The sequence below is a fragment of the Humulus lupulus genome, chromosome 3 (genome assembly GCF_963169125.1).
Source record: "Humulus lupulus chromosome 3, drHumLupu1.1, whole genome shotgun sequence".
In the NCBI taxonomy this organism is placed as follows: Eukaryota; Viridiplantae; Streptophyta; class Magnoliopsida; order Rosales; family Cannabaceae; genus Humulus; species Humulus lupulus.
The window spans coordinates 174,318,171-174,331,181 of NC_084795.1; the positions used below are offsets into that span (position 1 = coordinate 174,318,171).

At 33.3% G+C, this 13,011-nt stretch overlaps 2 protein-coding genes across 2 annotated transcripts; both read right to left on the reverse strand.

Annotated features, from left to right (window-relative positions):
* Positions 1-232: 232 nt before the first annotated feature.
* On the reverse strand, positions 233-2,115 carry LOC133823282 (transcription factor bHLH106). Its single transcript, XM_062255949.1, has 2 exons — positions 1,588-2,115; positions 233-892 (listed from the first exon to the last, which is right to left on the reverse strand). The coding sequence occupies exons 1-2, from the start codon at positions 1,915-1,917 to the stop codon at positions 458-460; spliced, it is 765 nt and encodes a 254-aa protein (XP_062111933.1). The 5' UTR covers positions 1,918-2,115; the 3' UTR covers positions 233-457.
* Positions 2,116-8,132: 6,017 nt separating this feature from the next.
* LOC133825223 (uncharacterized) lies at positions 8,133-9,661 on the reverse strand. The gene is made up of 7 exons (XM_062258199.1): positions 9,423-9,661; positions 9,241-9,342; positions 8,888-9,154; positions 8,758-8,805; positions 8,388-8,662; positions 8,253-8,261; positions 8,133-8,151 (listed from the first exon to the last, which is right to left on the reverse strand). The coding sequence occupies exons 1-7, from the start codon at positions 9,486-9,488 to the stop codon at positions 8,133-8,135; spliced, it is 786 nt and encodes a 261-aa protein (XP_062114183.1). The 5' UTR covers positions 9,489-9,661.
* Between the last annotated feature and the right edge of the window lie 3,350 nt (positions 9,662-13,011).

The following is a 13,011-nucleotide window of genomic DNA, read 5'->3' on the forward strand; positions in this document are numbered from 1 at the left end:
ATACCATCTCCAGTCTCCACACATATTTAGGATCCTTTTTTTTTTCTTTCTTTCTTGTGATTTCTTCAATATCCATTCATATAAGTTGAAATATTTTTCTCATATCAATTCATCTACCTTTTTTCTTCTTACATATGCAATTCACTAAAATCCCATGCAAAGTTAGGGATTCTACAATAAATCTAAACCCTAAAACTAGCTAGACAAACTATAATATATATAGAGCTAGAAATCAAATCAAATCACATCCCCGAACATTATAATTAACTTTCCTCTTTCTCTTTTTTTTTCTTTAACACCAACTAATAAAGCGAACCCTCAAACATTAGTTTTTAACCCTGCCAGCTTAATTAATTAATAATTAAGACATATATTGAAACATATATAATTAAAGATAAAATAAAGACGAAAACATATCATAAAAACTAGTAATTAATGTTATAAGTTGAATGACTAATTAGATGACTATTTTACGGTCTAGTCCACGCCTTCTTTTCGATCTTTCCGATGAATTGGATCGTTCAAGAAGAGACTTCAAAGCATTCTGCAAGAAATGGACAGACTCAATGCTGTGTTCTTTATCAGCAGCCACCATAAGAACATTGCGAATTCGCCCTCCAAGTGTGGCCATTTCCACTTTGAGTGTCTTCAAGTGGAGGGACTTTAGTATTTCGATTAGGTCTGGTATGAGATCAGACCGGTCCTCACAGCACAATGAGGCCTTAAATATAAGTTGCCCTTCGCCACCTATGGGCGAATAATCTCCAGAAGAAATCACTGTGATCTCGTCGGTTTCAGAAGGGAAGCTTTCCAGTTCGGTCAACTCAGATGTTTGCTCTTTCAGCTCTTTTACTCGTTGAACTACTTTTGCTAGGAGAGAAGCCTTGTCTGTCTGAGAAATTTTTTGATATTTCAAGCAAAATAAGAAGAAAATAATTTGTATGTACTGATCATATTTACAAAAAGTATAGATGCTTTCTTAAACATAAGCACTAAAAGCCATAACCCTAGAGAAACTCGAAAGAGTTATTATCATATCACTTTTCCTTTGAAAAAAAAAACTACAATATATATACTCTTATTTTAAGGCTTAGTTTGAATATTCAAAAGTTTAACAAGATAAAAAGGCGCTATATATTATGGATCCAAGATTTTCAGAATCTTAACTTTGTAAAAATAATTGAAAGTTCATTTCATAATTATATGAAACGTTTTTGTAATTTAATTAAACCCAGAATTATTTTCTTAAATTGAAGTCAATGAATAGAACAGGCTTCATTTAGAAAGAAAGAGAAAAGACTCAGAAATTTTCAATTTCCAATCCATTTCTTTCTATTTCCCAACCTTTTTTTTTCTTTCCCTTTCACTAGTATTTATACTAAACATTAATCTGGTCCATATCTACCATGAATATAGTTATAGTTGGAATAAAAAAATCGATTTGAACATCAATTAAAAAATTACAGGCAAAAGTTCAAAGCTCATTATAATCTGGAAAAAAAATTAACTTAGTCTCAGAAATGAAATCCCACCCTAAAACAGTAAAACAGAAGTAATAATATATATATGTATATGTATATATAATACCTTGGAATTACAAGGAAGAAGGCTTCTGAGCTTATCAAGATGAGAGTTAATCCTCTCTCTCCTTCTCTTCTCAGCCTCTTTGTGATTCTTCAAAGCGGCAAGAGCTCTGTCGTGAGGAGCCGTCGTATTGCTGTCGCTACAGGTTCCGGTCGAACCCTTGGAGTAAGGGTAATAAGAGGATGAGCTACAAAAGCTTTGCATCGACGAGAACTGATAATTATGATGCTCACCGGAGCCACCGCCGGATGCCGGAAAGTTATAAGGACCGACGACGTTGATTAAGCCGTTATCGGCCAGGAACTGGTAGAGGTCTGGGTTCTCTGGCTGCATGGTGATGGAGAAGGTGGCAGGCGGTGGTGGTGGTGGTGATTAGAGCTTTGATTGAATTATATATAGTTTCTTGATCTGGTTATGATTGAATTAATGGACCTGTTTTTCGCTATGGTTTCTCTTTTGACTAAGTGAAATGAAATGAAAGTGTATTGAGAGCTTTGCGAGTTAGCTTTCGGTGGTACTTTGTCCATACAGGATTTTATATATGTTTATTAAAGAGACAGAAATAATAATAATTTAAATAAAAAGAGAAAAAAAGACCCAAGATCCAATAAGTGTACAAACATGTAAACCCAAGGTTGTGAGAAAGTTAAAAAAAATGTTGGAGCATTTTTTCTAAAGGTTTGAAAAGTCATAAATGCCCTTAAACTCGACAAAAGTGCTTATTCAATGTTCATTTAGAAGATCAAACTTGATAAAATAAAGTGTAGAGAAAACTTAGTTCTTCTATATGAACAACATTTTTGTAAATTTTTACTGTGTCATTTGATTTTGATACCTTTCATCATATATGAATAATTATGAGTTGGATATATATAGTACATTATCACATCACTTTTTTATTATAATGTTATATTTATATATATATATGAAGATATCATATGTCATTTTCTTTCCCTATTGATCACAATATTTTTTTTATTTGGAAAATACTAGTTTGACTCTTTTTTTTCTTTTCAAATATGTGATTGGTCTTTGTGTTTTACAAAATGAGTTAAAATAGTACATTATACCTAATTTTGGTAAAAGAAAATCAAATATAATATTTCATTCTTAGCTTGTCGACTACTTTCTCCACTTTTATCAATCCATTGCATCACTAATGACCTGAACATTGATCTTATAATTGAAAATATTTTGATCAGAATCGGATCTGAGGTATTATTTTGATCCATTTTGTAAAACATATGATCCGAATTGTCATTTAACAAAACACAGAGGTCGATTACGTATTTGAGAAAAACACAAAAGGACCAAAATCATATTTCTCTTTTTTATTATTCGTGTTTAAATAATTTTAAGTAAATTAATATGCAACGTTATTTTCTTACTATTCAATTAGATTTTGACAAAATAATTTATTTATGTTTAAATATTTATAAGAGATTAGTCAAATTATGTTATGTTTTCAAACTCACCCTAATCCAACAATATGTGTCAAACTACAATGATAAATAAAGTCCCAAAGAGACAAAAGTTTGCCTGGCCCTTAATTGCTACTAGTATTTATTATAATATGGGAATTTCTAATGATATAAACACAATTAATAATCAATTGTAATAAAAACGTTACTATATATAATGAAAAAAAATGAAAAAGAAAAAGAAAAAGAAAAAAAGAATAGTCCTTCACTTTTTACTTTCTATCTACCACACCAAGGTGCTTTAATAGAAGAAACCATCAACTCAAAAAAACAAAACAAATTGCTTTAATGATGATTTTCTCAAAATTCTTTATTTTACAGGAAAAAGTGATCATCCATATCAGTTACTTTCTGCTGGACTCGATATAGAAGGCATTATATACTTCTCTCTTCGAATGCTTGGCCTTATAGACTTTGCCCTGTACAGTACAATACGGTGATTCATATATTTTCTCTATATATATTCTCATATTTTTAATTACTTTTGCCAAAATTTCATTGTGATTTACTATTTTTAAACTTGAAAACTACTCTACGATAATAAACATGGCAGACTTAGCCGTCCAACTTAGCCCTCCCCCTTTTTCAAGGGAAATTTGGGTTTCTATACTTAATGGGGGTTGATAATTAAAAACATTGACAGGCATTTGAACAGTTCAAAATGATGCCGCTTGTAGCTACTATACTCATAATACCCTTGCCATAATTTTCCCTCTCATTTCCTCTTTTCTCTTCTCTTTTCCCTCTCTCACTCTCTCCCTTGATTCACTCTCTCTCACCTCACGACACCACCAATTGTAGCGAAGACACTTTCAACATCATAAAAACCTCCCTAACTTTGGCCATCTTGTAGACACAATACTCAAAATAGCATTCTTTTTGAGGATTCTTTAAGTAGAAATTTAAGGGTAAGTAATTTTTTATTAAATACTTGGATGAGTGATGTTTCCTTCAATATTTTTGGGCATTTCAAATATTTTTGAATATGTGTTTTCTGCATTTTTCTGGGTTTTTGTCTGCTCGATGGTTGTTCGATGTCTGCTCAATCCAGGCTCAATGGTGTTGATCATTAGCATGTTATTTTGTATGCATGAGGCAGGCTCGATGGTGTTGATCATTAGCATGTTGTTGTGTATGCTCGATCCCTGCTCAATGCAGGCTCGATAGTGTTGATCATTACATGTTGTTCTGTATGCTCGATGGTTGCTCGAAGCCTGCTCAATGCAGGCTCAATGGTGCTGATCATTAGCGTGTTGTTTTGTATGCCAGATGGTTGCTCGATTCATGCTCACTAGTGTTGCTTATATGTATGTGTGTTGTGGTTGCTTGATTCTTGCTAATGGTTGTTCAATGCATGCTCAATGGTAGCTGATTTTTTTCAGTCATTGATTCTGGGTAATTTTTTTTTATTTAAGGTTCTATTGTTTATGTGTTTGTTTCTTACAACGGTGTTTGGGAAAAAAATGGTATGCAACCAACCGTTTCACCAATTCATGTTATACATGATCTTGATGCTTGTGTATTTTTATTTATTTATTTATTTTTTTGATGAATCAGCAAGTATATCATTACTCCAAAACAAATTTTACAACCTATTAGCATCCTCCATTGTAAGAATGGATTGCCTTATGTGTGACTCCAGTTAAGAAGAATGTCATATCAAGTCCCTCTTCTACTGTGAACAAAAAAGATATGAATAATAACAGCGTTGAACCATCTCCTGCATGTAGCAGTTACAAGCATGTTAATAGTGAGGTAGGCACTTTTGTTCTAGTTATAGATCCAGTGGCTATTGTTCAGCTTAATATCCCAACTGGAGGTCCCATTGTTGTTCCTGAAGCAGTCATCCTGAGAGACTTTAATGACATAACATATGAGTACGACCCTTATGTGAATGACAATCAAGTTGATAATTGTCGTGAAGATAATGGGGATGGTTCCAGGGATGATTCAGAGGCGTATTATACTGCAGGAGTGTCAAATGAATGGTTAGACAATTAACAAGTCTAACAAGTAGAAGAATAGGCAGGACCTCCTCTTGCACATGCACACCTACCAACTCAAGGACGTCGAACTCCTGCCATAAGCAGTAGTCGTCATGATAGGATAGAAGATAACACTAGATGGAGGGAGTCAATTGTTTCAAGAGAAAATCACATAGATGGAGTGCCCCAATGTTTACAAAAGAAGATATTGAGGCCTCTAGTAAAACACATAGCTCATTATTCGGTGCATCCCTGGGAGAATTTAACCTCGGGAAGACTTTTGAGGACAAGAATTATTTGAAAAGTAAATCTGCTCTATTTTCCATGAAGAATAATTTTGAGTTTGTGGTCAAGAAGTCTGGTACTAAGGTGTGGTATATCACTTGGAAGGATCCTGACTATGGTTGGAGACTCGGAGGGAAAAAAACTACCGATATCCTCGATGGTTGAGATCACGATGTATAATGTTGTAAATACATGCTCACTGATGTGAATTTAATGACGAAATCATGCTCATATGGTGTGTTTCAACTCATAGGAATACCTTGTGTCCATGGAGTGGAAACAACTCTCGATCGTGGTGTGAACATTTACTCTCTGTGTTCCCCGTTTTACACCATTGAGTCATGGAGGAAGTCGTACAAAGAAACCATTTACCCATGTGGGAACGAGGATGATTGGAAAATTCTAGATGACTTTAAGTGATCATACATGAATGAGACCCAATATGTTATTAATACTTAACAATATCGTTTATTTTATAAGTATTAATCAAACATATCAATAAGATGATCAAATACAAATTTATCTTAATCATGAAGTTATTATGAATTGATGCTGAGAACATGGAGAAAACAGCTAAAGGTGTTGAGAAGATAGCTCAAGGTCGAAATCATCACAGAGTCTATATTGAATTGTGTTAAGTTCTTGGCTGTAGTTAGAAGGTTTTTTTTTTAAGTTTAAGCATGGCCTGATTTTTGGGTTTTGATAGGTTATAGGCTAAGTATTGGGATGGCTAAGTTTGCTATGCTACTATGGTATGAACTATAGGTTGAATATTCAGTGTAGGGGTTGATTTGGCTGAGAATTGGTAGGTTAGGATGAGGAAAATGCAGTAAAAATGCATGGGATTTCTAGGTTTTGAGGCTGGAGCCGCAACCCTATTCTTCAGGTGTCGTGGCCCGCATGAACTCAGAGGCTTTGGGGTCTCAAATTTTTGCCGAGGCACTGCAGCGCAGGCTGAGATTAGCCGCGACCCGTGTCCCTTTGATGAAAGCCCAAGGCTCTCTGACTTGTGGCGCGCCGTGGCCCATAAGGGCTGGGTCGCGACTCAAATAGACAATGTTGGCCAATTGAAGGTTTTCAGCTCGGGAACCCAAATGTTAAGGCTCGGGAAGGATTCTACTACCCGATTTAGTAGAATTCAAGGTCCTGAAGACTAGTATTTTAAACTGAAGTTCTTAATTGGTTAGGGATTGTTGGATATCTATTTATTATGGGGTTGTGACTAGGTTTTACGTCAAGGCTCGGGTTTAGGGGATCGTGCTCGGAATCGCGTTAATCTATCAGCTCAAGACACAGGTAAGAAAACTGTTTGTGCTCGTAGAGCAAGGCATGACCCTATTATTTGTGTTTCAGGGCATGGCCCTATCATTTGTGTTTAATATTTATGTGAATACTTGCAAATGTTGTGCTATGTTTTGCATGATTTTGAATGAACGACGAAGGCTAAGAACGGTAAAGGCCGAGAACAACAAAGGCTGGAAATGGCAAAGCCCGAGAATGGCAAAGGTCGAAAACAACAAAGGTCGGAAACGGCAAGGGTCGGGATCAGCGTTAAGCACGCTGAGTCCAAGCTGCTAGGGAAATACCCTCTAATTATTATGAATGAACGACAAAGGCCAATAATGGCAAAGGACGAAGAAGGCAAAGGCCGAGAATGGTGAAGGCCGAGAAAGGTGACGGACGGAAACAACGAAGTTTGGAAACGACAAGGGTCAGGATCAACGTTAAGCATGATGAGTGCAGGCTGCTAGGGAGAGACCCTCTAAGGGTGTTGTATCCACCTGCTCAGTGAAGACTGTGAACCCCACTACAAGAAAAACTGCATTCCATAGCATTTTTAAAACGCTGTCTTTAACAAACGATAGCATTATTACAAATGCTATATTATCCCATGTTATTAAAAGTCTGGACCTTTTCATAGCGTTTTTAAATTGTGATGTAAAAATGCTATTGAAAGATATATAATAGCGTTTTAAAAATATAATTAGATGTCAGTCATAGCGTTTTATGTATGTATTAATTGATTATGTTAAATTGAAAATACTTACTTTTAATAGCGTTTTTCAAACGTTATGCAGAAATGATGTTGAAAGGTATACAATAGCGTTTTTAAAATGTAATTAGTTATCAACCATAGTGTTTTATGTTTGTAGTAATATTTACTTTTAATAGCTTTTTTAAAACGTTATGTAAAGATATGCAATAGCGTTTTTAAAATGCAATTAATTATAAGTCGTAGCGTTTTATGTTTGTAGTCGTACTTATTGTGAATAGCGTTTTTAAATTGTTATGTAAAGATATACAATAGCGTTTTAAGAATGTAATTAGTTATCAGTCGTAGCGTTTTATGTTTGTAATTATCCTTACTTTTAATAGCATTTTTCAAACGTTATGTAAAGATATGTAATAGCATTTTGAAAATGTAATTAGTAATCAGACATAGCGTTTTTTGTTTGTAATCATCCTTACTTTTAATAGCGTTTCTTTATTGTTATCATTAATCATTTTCCTAACATTTATTAAATGTCATATGAACAATTTCATGGCATAACAAAAACTTTTATATTTTTTTATCTTTTAACATATGAATAATTGCAACAAATGATAAACATATAACACATTAAAAATTATACCTTAACATAAATTCAAATATTCTTAATATGTTCGCTACATAAAGCTAAAATATCAATATCCCAAAAGTACGAGTATATAGCAAGACAAAATACATAAGCAAAAGTTTTGAAACAAACTGATTCATAATTTGTTGATCATGGGCGTCCCTCCAAAATATTACACTTCATTCATTAGTTGTGCACCTGTAAGAGTGAAAAATATATAAAATTAAGAAAACAAATGTAGCCAAAATAGTTGAAAACACATGTTCATTCATTAGTTAATTTTATGCAAAGATACGTACCAAAGATATCTACCAAGAAACAATTGAATTTCATCCATTATGTTCATTTCCTATATATTTTGATGATATAATTAGTTACTACAGCTGATTTGTTGTACTATTTATAAATCATTTTAAAGTTGCATGAAATTTTACCTCATTGTAACTTTATTAGAAGGCCAAGCAACAGTGCAACCAACCGCTTCTTCAATTGTACTCATATGTGATGTTGGTCTCCATAAATATGCAGTAGGTTTCTTAGCAACATCAACCCAAACTCTCATTGCATTAGGCCCAAGACGAAGATGATGCACCTCACATAAAGGATCACTAGAAGACCATCGACCTTCTGCAACAATTTCTCCACTTCCATTCCAATCAAGTAAATTGCAAGCATTGTTTTCAGGAGTGAACTTCAGATTATTAACACTCTGTTACATGATAAAACATATATTTATTTATAGATAATATTGATACTTAAAAAATTAAAAGTGAAATGATAGGTAGTAATTAAAATTGTAGTTACCATAGGAGAAGGCATGTGTGACTCCGCTTCACTTGGTTGAGTAAACCCCTACAAGTTTGAGAATAATTTAGTCATTTATAATTTTCAATGAATAGAGTAAAATAAACAGAAGTCAATTAATTTAATTTACCTGAATGTTTACACTTTTTTCAATAGTATTAATAAGATTCATCATCTCAGACATTTTATTCTTCATCTCACATTGACTTGATTCCAATTGTGAAATATGGTCATCTCTTGCTCTTAGAATAGCTAACTTTGTATTAGTTACTCCCCTCCCATTAGCTAATGATCTACCATTCTTGTCAAGACCAAATATGATAGTGAGAGCATCTTGTACAGTATTCTGTGTTGTGCATGAATCTGGTTTTTCATTTGCAAGAACTTGTAGCTTCTCCTATAAATCATTTTTAGTTGACTGTTAAATAAGTCTATGTGCATACAAATACATATGTTTCTACAAACAAAGGGTAAATTACTTACAATAACTTCAGCAGCTTGTGCATTCACAGGTTCACCATTCTTCTTTGTGTGTGTCTTTAAGAAAGCTTGAACTCTTGTTACAGGTTTTGAGCTTTCCCTACTCTGTATCCAAGTACATTTTTCAGAAAGAGAACATATATTTTCTTATGTTTAGCTACCAAAAATATTTATTAAATTTTTACCATGTCATCCATTGTTCGAGCATATCCTCTCCTGCTGCATGTATGTGGGAGTTGTTTCTTCCTCATCTCTTTAAACTTATTGCTAATCGCCTAAAATAAATAAGAAATGAACCAGCGATTGAACATACAGAATACCAAACACTCCAGCAGTAAAACAAAAAAACTAAACCAGTATTCTAGCAATAAAACAGTAAACACAGTACACATAATAGTTTTTCAACAATAAAACAGTAACTATGGCAGCAAAGAAAATAGTATGTAATAAACACTCCAACAGTAAACACTCCAGCAGTAAAAGAAACATACAGAACCAGTATTCTAGCAATGAAATAGTAAACACAGTACAACTCCTCCTGAACAGGGATGGGATGGTTGGTGGACTGTGAATGGTGATAATAGTGTCTCTTGAATAGCTTTGTCAAATAAATTTAGAAACACATTTTCAAGAAGAGAATTGGAAAAAAATAAATCATTTAAAGTACAAAAGTTTCATGAAAACAGGGCAGCAACTGCTCACATAATTTGAATACAATTAAGCCAATTGTAAATTTGGAATCTGAAATTTGTTTGTGGTTGCAAGAGTTCAAATTTAGAGCATAAAGATATTCTAAAAACTAACCATAATTGTAGTCTCAATGCAGCTCTTGAGGCCAATAGAGTTTAACTTTCATATGTGCATATCAAGCCAAGACAATCTAATGTTGCTAAGATTATGCAGAAACTACTAAGGATTTCTACTGCCTTAATTTGATCAGACCTGAAATAGTTTTAATTGACTGATATAGCATAATGCATTGTTCTAGAATAAGAATATTATATACTCCATAACACCAAGAAAAAAATATCTTACTTATCCAATGCCTCCCTCAAGTTACTTTTGCTTTCAAATTTCAAAGTAGATTTTCATAAAATATGTTGACATCCATCCTGGTGAACATTATATGCTGAATAAAATTTATACATAAATTACAAATAGCATAATTGCACCAATCTGCAACCAGGAATGCAGAATAGAAGCCAACACCATTATTATGAACAGGAAAAAATAGCCAAATAACAAGGAATACATTCAATGATCTTTCAAACTCAACCTATCACAAGTTTTGTAAATGTAATTTTGTTGTAGCAATTGAGTCACATTCAACCACAACAAAGTAATACTTGAACAAAAGTATATGAAAAACAAAAAGCTTAGTGACATAATGCCAAATAGTAAGAAATTCATAAAGCCAAATAACCAAGTATTTTTTTTTATTTTGTTCTTCTGTACTTGTTATTGTCTTTTGGGATTTTGTTTTTCTTTGCTTTTTGAGGATTTTTGTTATTGTGTTTCTGATTTATTTTTATGAGCCATGACAAACCATGAATACACATTGCTTTCTTTGTTATTGAAAATAAGATAAGTCTCCTTCTTTTTTGATACATAACTAAAGTTGATTATCTGAAGAGCTTTCAAAGAATAATCTTAATTTTTGTCCATCCCAAAAGCCAATCTCTTGATAAACATTTTCACCTAACCAGATATTGAACTGGGTTTTGTTTTCTCTGTCAAAGCCTAAAAAAAAGAACCTTTATCTGGATCATCAGGACTAAGCCATGACAAAAGAAACTACACCCTTGGTTGACTTGCTCTTTTTGCAACCCAAACTGCCTTCTTGTCCTTATCATTCTTAAACCAGATTCCTATGTACTCATTGCTTGAATCACCAGAATTGAAGAATTCTAGCTCAAACACCCCATTATAAGAAACCAAGGTTTCATAATTATACAAAGTCTCTCCAGGTTTAAGGGTATCTGATGCATGGGATAAGTAAGAAAGGGAGGAAAATATGAGGATAAAAGAAAAGGCATTGGAGTTGTAAGCTGTCACGTTGAATGTTGTACTAGGTTGGTTGGTTTCAATTCTATGGTTGGAGTATTAAACAATGATGAGGCATATAACACTTGGTCAGAAATAAGAATCATTATAATAAAATGTGACACCAGTATTTTGATCTTACTATTTTTCTGATTTTTTCTTTTTCCTTAAAAATGACTAGTAGAGAACAATGGGCTGACCAAGTTAGAATGGTGGTCAATATTTCCTTGCCTCCTTAAGACTTCATTTTTGGTTTTATGTGGCATATGTTATTAAATACAGATGGAAATGGAAATAGAATATATATTTCCTTGAGGGTTGACAAACTAGAAAAAAAAAAGAGAATATTTAAATGGTAACACTTCTATGGTAAGATTTTTTTTTGCCCCTTAGTAAAATTGACTCTGTGTTAATTTATAGGCTAGTGATGCCTATAACCTCTGTGTCATTACTTCTCTGTAGCCAGACATGTCTTCTTATTGTTTATTCTATTTATGCACTCAAAATTTTCTATATATATATTAAATAGAATATATATATTCAGTTCAAGTTTTAAATGACAGTGTAACTATTGCTCAAATATATACATTTATATATATACTCAATTCAATTTTTAAATACAAGGGAAATCATAACTTAATGTGTACTATAAACAACCTTAGCAGCAAGTGCAAAAGAATAATGAACTTCTTTTGCTAAATACAACTTTAATGAAAATTAAACCTGCTACTGTTTATAGTGAACACCATGATTATAGATACCAAAAGCATTAAAACTATAATTCATCAATATCAGAGATGTAACAGCTAAGTAAGCAATGAGTGTTTTTTTTTTCTCAATCTTTCTCCTGATAATAAACCAAACTGAAATAAGTATGGTACCCAATTTATTTGTAATAAGCAGAATCTATATAATACATATATCGAAATTTTGGTTACCTGAAATTGTTTACTGGTTTTTTCACGCACAAATACTCTCCATTCAGTTTCTGATTTGATATTATCAGGCTTTAATTTTAGTCGTTCTTGTTCATTTGGTAGCTCGTTTAGCTTAGTAACTAGCCTGGACTTGGAAGATCTCCACAGGTCTCCCATTACATTCATACACCAGTCTCGTTCCCAATCTTTGTCCACCTTATACCTTGTCTGCATTCACATTAAATATTAATTTATGAGTATTCACCTAAAAATAAAAGATTTTAACACATGAATAAATATAAGTTTAGAACCTGGATTGTTGACCACAAAATATCTTTCATTGATTTTGGAACCTTTCGCCAATCAGCTATTGTGTATGGTACAAGTTCCCTTACAAGAGGACCTATAAATGATGAAAGACTAACCGAGCCTTCCCCTACAGCTTGCCCTCTTGCATTAAACCTTACAGTAATACGACCATCAGGTTGGAGAGCAATACCTTTCAGCTTTGTTGGGCCTCTTTTTCTTTTGTTTTGAGTGACATGCTTTGTAGAGTTAACTAGAAATTCTTCCTGATTATTATTGAGAGGCACATCTTCTTCATGAGCAATAGATTGGCGATGGGAGGACCTTGTATTAGCAGCAGGAGAACCTTTGGTTGATGGCCTAATCAACCTAGACTTGGGTGACTCGTTCATCATAGTTTCTGAATTCTTTTGTGGAGTGTTAAAATCATCTTCAAAATCATTGTCAACAAAATGGCGCAGAGATCTTCTTGTTTTGTTCAGGTTGTGGAGTGGAGATGTTGCTTGGG

Excerpts from the sequence above, each read along its gene's own strand:
- LOC133823282 (XM_062255949.1), bottom strand. The coding sequence starts at position 1,917 with ATGCAGCCAGAGAACCCAGACCTCTACCAGTTCCTGGCCGATAACGGC. Across the intron at positions 893-1,587 it reads TTCTTCCTTGTAATTCCAAG|ACAGACAAGGCTTCTCTCCT; the intron begins GTATTATATATA and ends AAAATTTCTCAG.
- LOC133825223 (XM_062258199.1), bottom strand. The coding sequence starts at position 9,488 with ATGAGGAAGAAACAACTCCCACATACATGCAGCAGGAGAGGATATGCT. Across the intron at positions 9,343-9,422 it reads CTCGAACAATGGATGACATG|AGTAGGGAAAGCTCAAAACC; the intron begins GTAAAAATTTAA and ends ACTTGGATACAG. Across the intron at positions 9,155-9,240 it reads CACAAGCTGCTGAAGTTATT|GAGAAGCTACAAGTTCTTGC; the intron begins GTAAGTAATTTA and ends AATGATTTATAG.